The sequence below is a fragment of the Salmo trutta genome, chromosome 29, assembly GCF_901001165.1.
Source record: "Salmo trutta chromosome 29, fSalTru1.1, whole genome shotgun sequence".
Taxonomy (NCBI): domain Eukaryota; kingdom Metazoa; phylum Chordata; class Actinopteri; order Salmoniformes; family Salmonidae; genus Salmo; species Salmo trutta.
Genome location: NC_042985.1, coordinates 16,663,700 through 16,674,201, shown reverse-complemented (window position 1 = coordinate 16,674,201; position 10,502 = coordinate 16,663,700). Strand labels below are relative to the sequence as shown.

The window sequence follows — 10,502 nt, the reverse complement described above, 5'->3', positions numbered from 1 at the left end:
ATTAATATAATGCAATGTATACAGGGATATGGATCAAAGAAGAGAGAAGAAGGAGAGGAGGTCTGCATCCCAAAAAGCACCCTATTCCCTATGTAGTGCACTACCTTCTTGGGCCAAAAGTGCACTATATAGGGAATAGGGTGCTATTTGGAGCGCAACCGAGAAGGAGAAGGAGAGAAACTGAGAAGGAGGAGAGAAACCGAGAAGGAGAGAAACCGAGAAGGAGAAGGAGAGAAACCGAGAGGGAGGAGAGAAACTGAGGAGGAGAGAAACCGAGAAGGAGGAGAGAAACCGAGAAGGAGGAGAGAAACCGAGAAGGAGAGAAACCGAGAAGGAGAGAAACCGAGAAGGAGAAGGAGAGAACCCGAGAAGGAGAAGGAGAGAAACCGAGAAGGAGAGAAACCGAGAAGGAGAAGGAGAGAAACCGAGAAGGAGAAGGAGAGAAACCGAGAAGGAGGAGAGAAACCAGAGTAGTGATAGTAGTGGGTAGACTCCCTATTACATTACCATTATTAAAAAGGAGCTCAGTCTCTTAATAAAGTCTATTAATCAAGCCGAGGGAGTGGGTTCATCGGTTCACCCTCTCCAGAGGGTCTCTAATCAATCACACACAGTCTGTAATGTATTCATGGCAAGATGTAAGAAAGGACTTGTTTGACAGTGTTCCAAGGAGGAAGAATTTATTAAGTTCCCTTTACCAGCCACCATCCAGCCAATCACGTCCTAGAGACTCAAGGAGTTTTCATCTTGTCCTTCTATGTCTAGGAGACTAGACAGTATGTGCATCCCAAATGGCACCCTATTCCCTATATAGTGCACTACTTTTGACCAGAGCTCTATGGGTCAAAGTAGTATAGGGCCCTGGTCAACAGTAGTACACTACATAGGGAATAGAATGTGACTTGGAACTCAACCAGTGTCAGTGCCTGCATGTGATTGTGAATAAAGGGGCCTGTATGCAATGTATGAAGTCTGTACAAATATTGGAAACGTCCAAAATATGTCCTCTCATTAACAGTGATGAGTGAAAGGGCCAGTATTGGCATGTGTTAGATGTGTTGGGGGTGTAAAGGTGCTGTCGTACAAGGCCTCTGCTGTGTGCGGAGAGCCTCTCCCTTCGCCCTGCTAGAGACCTCACTCCCTTGTGATCATCTCAAAAGCAGAAGAAAATGTGTCTTATTAGTTCGCATCGTGCGGCTAAATTCTGTGCTACACCGCTGACTAATGTACAAAGCTGAGAAAGAGTAGGGTGGCTGGTTGCTGTGCCTCTGTTAGTGACGTGTGAGGAGAGGGCGCAGGGTGGAGAGTGGAGATCACTCTCTCTTTCTCTCTCTCTCTCTCTCTCTCTCTCTGCCCTTCTCTCTGTCTCTTCTGCTGGTAAAACCATGCAGCTCTTCCACAGAGCAATGAGGCCGGAAAGCGAGCGAGACATTTTATACACCAGCTCTCGGCTCATCTTCAATAGTCAACAAACTCTTTCAACAGACCCATATGATAAAGTCGGGAATTTAACAATATACTACCCCCATAAACAAGCTAACAAAAACACTTTCAGGAATACTATCATATATCTACATTTCATTCTTTATTCCAGTCTTTAGTTGAATCTTTACCAACAGATGCAACTCCATTGAGTGACAAAAAGGAGAAAGTCAGAACATATGCATGGTAGGGCAGAAGCATGTTTTATAGAGGGGTGGTATAAAAAGGCCCGAGCCCTTTGCTTTGTCAGGGGGAAGAACATAAAGAGAGCAGTGCTCTGCTTCAAAGCTGCATTTCCATAATTGCCCTGTAACTTGGGCGAGGCTGAGGGATGAGTCTGAAGGGGGCTGAGAAAAGCACAATCTTACAGATGGGTGAACGGCAAAAGCCTAGACGCCTCTCCCTCTGTCCGCCTGTCCCACATTCCCCACTTGTTGCCTTTCGGATTCAGTGAAAGAATTCCTCTTTCTAACCCCCATCAACAATAGGCATGAAATCGGTGCCCTCCCTCTCTCCCGCTCTGGCCCAAGAGAATTTCACTCCTTCCCGGCCTTTTGTTTTCTGTAGTAGGCCTGGGGAAAAGAGAACAACCCTCTTTACTCTCTCTCTCACTGGCCACTCCTTAACCTGTTTGTGCACCACTTCCACAGTTAATAATAAATATGGGCTATAAAACATACATTGGGGCACATGAGTTGCACGTCCACATCTTTGACAGAGTACAGAGAGAGCTTTTCTGTATAGCTCTTTTCAAATCCAATGTGTAAAGTAAACTCAATAACAAGTTGGACTGGTGTGGGAAGGCCTGTAACCCTGTGTACCAGAGATATATTGTTGTGGTGGGACATGTGTTCTCTCTGAGATGATCTCTTCTCCTGTGGTCACAGACTAACACCCAGGATGGGTGGGTTTTAAAGAGCGGCCCTCTGGGCCTGCCGGGCGCAGTGTGTGTGTGTGTGTGTGTGTGTGTGTGTGTGTGTGTGTGTGTGTGTGTGTGTGTGTGTGTGTGTGTGTGTGTGTGTGTGTGTGTGTGTGTGTGTGTGTGTGTGTGTGTGTGTGTGTGTGTGTGTGTGTGTGTATGTGTGTGTGTGTGTGTGTGTATATGAGTGTGTGTGCGTGCGTGCATGCATGCGTGCGTGCATGCGTGCGTATGTTGTACTGGACAGGGAATATCAGCAGTGCCTCATAAAGGGATTAGCTCACAGGACAAAGAAAGTGGTCCTCTTCAAAGCTGGACTCGGGCCACAAAGGAGATGACATTTGTCCGTCTCTGTGTCAGGAGGGGGTGTGGCGTGAGGGGACAGGGGACAGGGGACAGAGGGGGACGAGGGTCGCAATGACAGAAGGGGAGGATGAGGTGAAAACACAAGGCTGACCCTCTTTATTTAGGCATGCCTTCTCTTTCACAGGGCACCTCTGGCCCCTTCTTCTGTTTATTTACTCCTCTGTTCTCATTCTCTTCATTCACATGGGTCCTCCATCTCTCTCTGATGGCTCCATTGGCTGCATGGCCAGGCCCCTCCACCAGCCCCACTACTACACTGTCCAACCTGGCACTACCGCGTCCGTGCGTCCGATCCATCCGTCCTGTCTGTCCAACCTCCTCACTGGATCAATGCACAGCTCAGAAAGACAGATTAGATTTCCTTTTCATGATTCTATCTTCTATCTTGAATTTTTTCCCCCCTCAAAATCTGTTTTTAACAATGCATTCCTTTTTTTGCAGGGCGTAGCTATGTACCTCTGTCTTAATTCATTGATGCTGGATGTGAGCAGCACTCAGGCCAACAAAGGACATGTGATTAGTGATGGACTGAAATGCCATTTATTTGCAGCTTGTCAATAGGAACTGGGTTTCCCACAGCCTTGGTGCATGAGGCTCACCTCAGATCACTCTCACTATATAATGCAAAATAAAACTGCCCAACAAGCACAAGAATAAACTTGTCTATAAAAACAAAAATGTGTGTGTGTATTTCTGTTTATTCTCACATTTCATATTCCTCATGAAGATGATATCTGCACTGCTGCATTTATATTAAGGACACTGCTTTTTGTAAAAAATTATGTTCGTTTTGATCATGTTTGTCTTGTTCTTTTCTGTGTATAAATGCGCACAAGCAAGGTGTCCATCCGTAAATGTGTGTTGCCTTTCCTTTTTTATCCGTTGTGCTATTAAACCATACTCTCTGGCGAATCAATCAGTCAGAGTATTTAACATCGCTGGGAGCGAGGAAATAAAAAGAGAGGAAATAAAAAGAGAGGAAATAAAAAGCGAGGAAATAAAAAGCGAGGAAATAAAAAGAGGAGTCAGTGTTGATTATAGGTTTACAGTGTTCAATAGGCACGAGGACATCCACTTAACGCGGGGAAATGAGTGACACACGGTGCTCCGCTGGAAATGGCCCCTGCATGCGCTGTGGTGTGTAGCTCTGAGCGAAATGTTAGCTAATGCATTCCATTTGCTCTGTTCAACCCGGAGCAGGTTGGACACGTATGGCGACATAGACACAGGCATGATTAGTTTGTTTGTACTGAGGAATTGTAATCCCTAATTTCATGCACGAATCAGAAGAGGTCCTCTGCACTCTGAACAACGTTCACTGTCCTTTCAGTAGGATTCCGATTGAATTCTCATGATCAAGAGAGATTGTTCCAGAAGCTCCCTTATCAACTAACATCCCCCCAGAACACTGAGGAAATCATCATCAATATTTATGATCGTAGTGAACGTGCGCACACATGTGTATGTGCGGATTGGAGGGGAGAGAATTTGGGGGTTCTTTATAGTTTATTATTCCACTGCAAGTATTATCACTGACAGGAAAAATTATTTGTAGTGCCTGTTTTTGATTAAAAATTATGTAATATCATGTCAATCTATTCTGTCAATTTGACTACATTTTAATACTTAATAAACAGTACCTGATTCTGAGATGAAGTGTGATACTGTATATTTTGGTTACATTTAAATGTATCAAATATGATGTACTTTTATACTGTGGGTTTACGTTTCATTGTAGGCTAGAGTTAATTTTAACAACCTAGACATCTTTGGGCATATTTATTGGTATGGGAAGCGCGTTCTCCCTCGTGACCTGTGCTATGTGTTTTAAGTGGGTCATCGGTGATAGGCGAATGCTGGTCACTCGCTCTGTGTTACTTCCTGCGCCGCGCGGTGCAGCCAGAGCTCGTGGTGCTGGTGCGTTTCCGAGTGAAAGTGGGCACAAACCAGAAAAATGATTACATCAATCAGTGTCACAACTAGCCGCTGTGACTTATGAATATGCATAGTGCGCGCGCAGTTAGATAGAGGGCTTTCAGGAAGATAATTGATTGGACAGGAAGGCAGCATGGTGAGAGGAGCGCGAGAAGGCCAGCCTACTCAGTAGAATACCAAGCCCCGGTCCAAAGCTTTCTCCTCCGGCTGGGTCTCTAAGCACAGCCTCGAATGTCCGTTGGAAATGTTGGGCTTTTCTGTCTGTTGTGTTGCGCTGCTATGTAACCATCCCAGAGCGAGCCCTGAAAACAAAGCGGTCCTGCTCTCCATTGGCCAATCAACCCAAAACGCGCTCAATTGGTGGAATGTGTGACATAATGCGCCATTTGTATGAATTTGTTTACTTAACAAAGAGGAAAAAAGGAAATCTGGGGCTCCCCAAACAATTTGAAAACCCTATTGTCTGTATTTTTCTATTTTCTAGAAAAAACAATGTAGGTTTTTGAAGAAGACTATTTAATTGGCTAATTGAAACAGATTCATAAATCTACAAAAGTGTCTTATTTTCACGTATTTCGTTTCTTTTTCGAAATCTGCGCTTAATTTCACTGCACAATTGACTGTAAACATGACGCAAATTCGATAGCATGTAATGTTTTTTCTTGTTGATTTTTTTTGCAGTAGGCCTAGCCTGTTTTTTCTTTCCTTGACAAGTTGGGGAAATGGTCATAGGCCTACAACAACTTTAACTATTTTGAAGAGGGGGTTGAAATGTACAATTTAAACGTTTAATACTTTTTTGTGAAGTGAAATAAACTGAGAAGGAAAAAAACTAAAGTAAAGGATACCGAAACAACGAATTATGTGAATATGCGCTCCATTTATTTTATATTTGTTTATGTGGCCTGTTTATTAACATTGGTGTTTATGCAGCAGGAACATTTCCCAAGTTAATATGTACAAATAAAGGTCATATAAAAAATATTGATCTATTAATTGTTAAGAATGCAATTATCATATCCCTAAACCATTTTAGGTCAATTGAGTGTAACGCTGGAGACGGTTGTATTTTAATGCATGCCAACCCATAACAAACGCTTTTACGATGGGCCTATATAAAAATACTTTTTCAATGGCTTGATTACATATTAATAATTACAATACAAAGTTGTGATTTAGGTAAGTCTGCTTTGATCAAAGATTTCGTATTGAAAACCAGAGAAATATCCCTGTCTTTTCCAGACCGCAGAATCGGCAATGGTGACTAGATTTGACTGTAGAGGGAGCTCCAACTCCAACTTTACATAAACTTTATCTCACAACGCTTCTGACATGCAAATTATCTTAGATGTTGAAACAAACGTAAATAAATGATATCACAATGTGTTGGTGGCATATGGTTAGCAGTGCAGCCCACAACGGCTGACCAAATTCAAGATGCATAAAAAAAACATGTAGTAGGCCTAACACAAATATTACATGCGAACTGAGATTGCATAGTACATATAACACCACCACCCATTTACGCATAGCCAGCCTATACGATGTTTAACCTCTCAGTCCAAAATAGTTCCATCCAAATATTCAAATAGTCAGTAGGCCTACATACTTTCTCTTCATATGCCATACAATTTTCATTCGAAAATTAATGAAATAATTGTTCATTTTAATTCGGCTGTTACGCCTCAATAAGGATAATCCCAGAACATGAATATCCAAATGTACGGTGCAATAGTCAGCTAATTACTCTTAAATCCCGCATATGAAAATGCCTCAAATCCTGCTAGAATATTTACTTATCATAACCAAGTATGATGAAGCCTATTCGCCGTAGGCCACGCAGACAGACACACACACATGCAAAAAGCAAAGCACTGCAATTCTGCACCACTTCAAAATCTAATTCGTAACATCTAACGCCCACAACAACTAATTCTCCTTTCACAAAGCAATCATCAGACAAACATCGTCCCAAAAATCACAAGCGATTTGAATAAAGTTGCAGCAGTTCATTTATTAGCCAAAATATAGACTTTCTTGTACAATTTGGTTCACAAGTATGTACATTTTCTTAACTTTATATACAAAACATTTTGAACATCAAATCCTCACAGAACTTACAAAAAGAAAAAGAAAACTCACAGACTACTGGTTCATACATTATTACGTTAGCAGGTTTACACAGGACATGCTTACAAGGTAAGTATACACAGATGTATTATTCTTATTTTACATTCCTTACAACAGATTAAAATAAATCATAAAAAGAAAGAGCAAAAGTCAAAGTCTAGGAGGAGGCGAGAGCTGATAGAACCACCGCTGCCTCGAGTTGGTTCTGAGGCCTGCAACACACGGGTCAAGAAAAGAAATACACTCAGCAAAGGGGAAATAATAATAACCTACAACTGCAAGGTAATGAATTGCTTGAAAGGTAAAGTGATATAAAGTGAAGATTGCTTTTGAAAAATTAGAGCCGGTTATGAAACCAATGTGGTAAATTTGAGCTGGGATTTTTGCATGACAAATATGCAAATATAATTTTGAGGCCTAAACGAAATAACACAAGCACAGAGGAATCCATCTATTCGATGTCCTACAAACACGACACAAGGGCTACAGATTGAGTAAATGTGGTAGTCAACGATAAAATAAGATGTGCATCAAAAATAATATATCCAAATAAAATAAAGATGACAGTCTCTTACCGTCTATGAACTGGGTGGAAGGCTGTTTTTAACAACTTTTTCTCTGCTTCCAAGGCACTAGATCTCTCTGAAATAATAATGGCAATAAAATACATTTAAAAAATGCATTCATTTTCCCGTCTATAACTAGAGCACTGTCGCAGTGAATTTAGTATATACTTTATTTTACTGCCTGGGAATCTTCACCTCAGTCACGGGTTAAATACAAGCACGTACAATACTGAAGTAGGTATGTGACAAAGAAATATGGGGCCAACTGCTGAATTTAAAAATCATTTTCGGACATGAATAATAATCCATTCTCACAATAACCCAGCTGATAATAACATTAAAAACCAACGACTTCGGCCTTTTATTTCGACCACCTCTGTCTGTATTCCCCCAGTTCAAAGCTTCAACGCCACCTTATTCTGTCACATAAACGACAGCATGGAAACACACTTTTTATGATCATCTTTACGGCCTCAAAATGTCTGTCCAGAACTGGCCTATTTAAGTAGGCTATAGCGTTAAAGAGGGATAAGTAAAGTCTGACATAGAGTAATAATGAACAGTTTGTTATACAGTCAGGCTCGCCAGCCTCAGTGTTGGTGACATGTACCTGTGACGGCTGTGTCTGAGCTATGACTCTTGTCCTGCGTGTGTTGGTGTTGCTGCCTGCTGTAGAGGGCGAGCCCGTTAGCCGAAGCCTGGTTCGCCAGTCCAAGGTAATGGTTAGAGTTCAGTAATGCGAGCTGGTGGGCAGAAAAAGCTCGGTTTGTCCAGTTCTGGATTTTTCCAACAGGACAAGAGATGAGTCTGTGGTGAGGGCTGATTATGGTCTGGGCCGCGGACCCAACTGTGTTGCTGCCGTTCATTTGTGGAGATTTGCGGGGATTGTCAGGAGTTGTTGCTGTCTCCGCCAAAGACCAAATCTTTGGCTTCAGGGCCGGGGCCGCGTTTTCTGATGGGGGCGAGTTGATGGACACAGGATTCAGTTTCACTTGTTCGCCATTCGGTTGTGAGGCTTTAATTTCAAAAGAGTGATGGTGGTGGTGGTGGAAGTGCTCGCCCCGGTCCACGTGAATGTCTTTGCCCTCCTTCGCTACAGCCTTCAGAAATCTCTGATCGGGCCCTTGTAAATCCTCATAGCCGTCTGAAATCTCAGAGTCGCTTCTACCATCTAATTTTAAATCAGCGTGTAGGTCATCCTGATCATCCAAGTCGTCCTTATTCTCGATATTTTCCGTGTCGATATTTTCTAAATCAATCTCTTCCTCATCCTCCCTCTTGTCCCCTTCCTCTCCCTCCTCGTGATCACTGTTGTAAACATTTCCCTCTTCGTCTGTGCGGCTCCGGGGAGTCCAGGTCATCTTGTTCTCCTTCTTTAGCCTCCTCCTGGCGTTGGCGAACCAGGTGGAAACTTGGGTGAGGGTCATTTTGGTGATGATGGCCAGCATGATCTTCTCCCCCTTGGTGGGGTAGGGGTTCTTACGGTGCTCGCTCAGCCAGGCCTTCAGTGTGCTCGTGCTCTCCCTGGTCGCATTTTTGGGTCTGGACGGGTCACCAAACTGATACTGGCCATATGGGTAAAACGCTGGGTGATGGTGGGCAAATCCTGGGTGTCCTTGGACACCTGGACTGTCTTTCAACTCATACTGAGCACCCTAAAAGACAAAGAGCAGAGACCCAATGGGATGTGTGAGATATTATGATAGATTAATGAAGTTTGTAAAATGAAATTCTACTTTATGTTAAATAAGACAAAACCATAAACGCTAATATATGCAATATAAAGCCAGTATCACCACATGTATCTTTCTTCACATAGGACCTGTGATTTCTGCGTTTACGACTAACAAAAGCATTACCATATGTAAAAGTTACACATTTTTGTTTGTTACGCACAATTTCTGTTCGGACAAAACTATTTGATTTATAACACTTCACTACCAATTGAAAAAACATTTCAATGTATTTCAAGATGCATCTATCCACACTTTTAACGTCTGTAAGATCCAATGCAATATATTGCGTTTGATTTCAGTTGTTTTCTTTATTTTAATTTTGTCTAAACATAGATTTTCGACTGACATTTCGGTTGTCGTGCTACTTTTTGGCTACTTTAACTATTTACAAAAAAAGGAGTCAATAACAAAGTTCACCAACGAGTCTCCTTGTTTAGTCCTGAATGGATCACTGTCTCAATAACGTAACGTCACTTCGCCCTTTCTCTTTTTTAGTCTGGATGGGGGGGAAAGCAATTGAAGGAAACCAGAGGCATAAATTAGCAAAGGCACTCACCAATTGATTGAAAATGGATATATCGTTTGAATAGGGCAGAAATGCTCCATAGCCCTGTGCTGCTGCGGCGAAAGGTGATCCATACATAGTTGAGAGAACGTTTGAGAGTGCCCCGGACGGGCTCAACTCCGTCCCGGCTCGGGCGTTGCTGATACCCTGGCGCTCCGGTGGGTATATCGGTCGGATGTACTGATATCCCAGCTGCGGGAAAGACATGGTCGTAGAAAAAAGTCTGCTGCAATCACAAAAAGCAGAGAATCGCCCTCGCGGTGCGTACTGCGATATCCACTTTACAGTGAGTACAACAAAGTGTAAGGGAAGTCTATATTTCCTGAAAAACAGCCAGTGTAAACGATCCGATTGCGCCTTCCTCCTTCACTTCCCTATTGATCTGGATGGACTAAGGTCAGGTCCTTACAGATTGCCTTAGATTATTGCGACTCTTTGCTCTGATTGACATTTCTAGTCGTTTAGAAGCCCCTCCCATTTCTCAAATCTCACCCCCTATACACACTCTCGCTCTGCCGCGCGCGCCTCTCTCTCTCTCTCTCCCTCTCTCTCTCTCTCTCTCTCTCTCTCTCTCTCTCTCTCTTGTATTTCCCCTGGATAAGTGCACTGACGTCGCGATCTCTTATTTGAATGGTTTTCAAATCTCATTTGATGGCTCGCCAATCATTTAATTTGTTATTTGTTCGCCTCAGCCCTACTCCATTTTAGTGCTAATTCACAATTTGTGGTCATTTGCACAAATAGTAAATATTTCAGTGTTGTTGAGTGATTAACTTCACATAAGCCTAGTGTCTCCAGTTTTC

At 42.7% G+C, this 10,502-nt stretch overlaps 1 protein-coding gene across 1 annotated transcript; it reads right to left on the bottom strand.

Moving 5' to 3' along the window:
• Positions 1-6,696: 6,696 nt before the first annotated feature.
• On the bottom strand, positions 6,697-10,149 carry LOC115167019 (iroquois-class homeodomain protein irx-3). The gene is made up of 4 exons (XM_029721029.1): positions 9,691-10,149; positions 8,009-9,053; positions 7,408-7,474; positions 6,697-7,044 (listed from the first exon to the last, which is right to left on the bottom strand). The coding sequence occupies exons 1-4, from the start codon at positions 9,904-9,906 to the stop codon at positions 6,990-6,992; spliced, it is 1,383 nt and encodes a 460-aa protein (XP_029576889.1). The 5' UTR covers positions 9,907-10,149; the 3' UTR covers positions 6,697-6,989.
• Between the last annotated feature and the right edge of the window lie 353 nt (positions 10,150-10,502).

Excerpts from the sequence above, each read along its gene's own strand:
- LOC115167019 (XM_029721029.1), bottom strand. The coding sequence starts at position 9,906 with ATGTCTTTCCCGCAGCTGGGATATCAGTACATCCGACCGATATACCCA. Across the intron at positions 9,054-9,690 it reads TATCCATTTTCAATCAATTG|GGTGCTCAGTATGAGTTGAA; the intron begins GTGAGTGCCTTT and ends TTTGTCTTTTAG. Across the intron at positions 7,475-8,008 it reads CTCAGACACAGCCGTCACAG|AGAGATCTAGTGCCTTGGAA; the intron begins GTACATGTCACC and ends TTATTATTTCAG.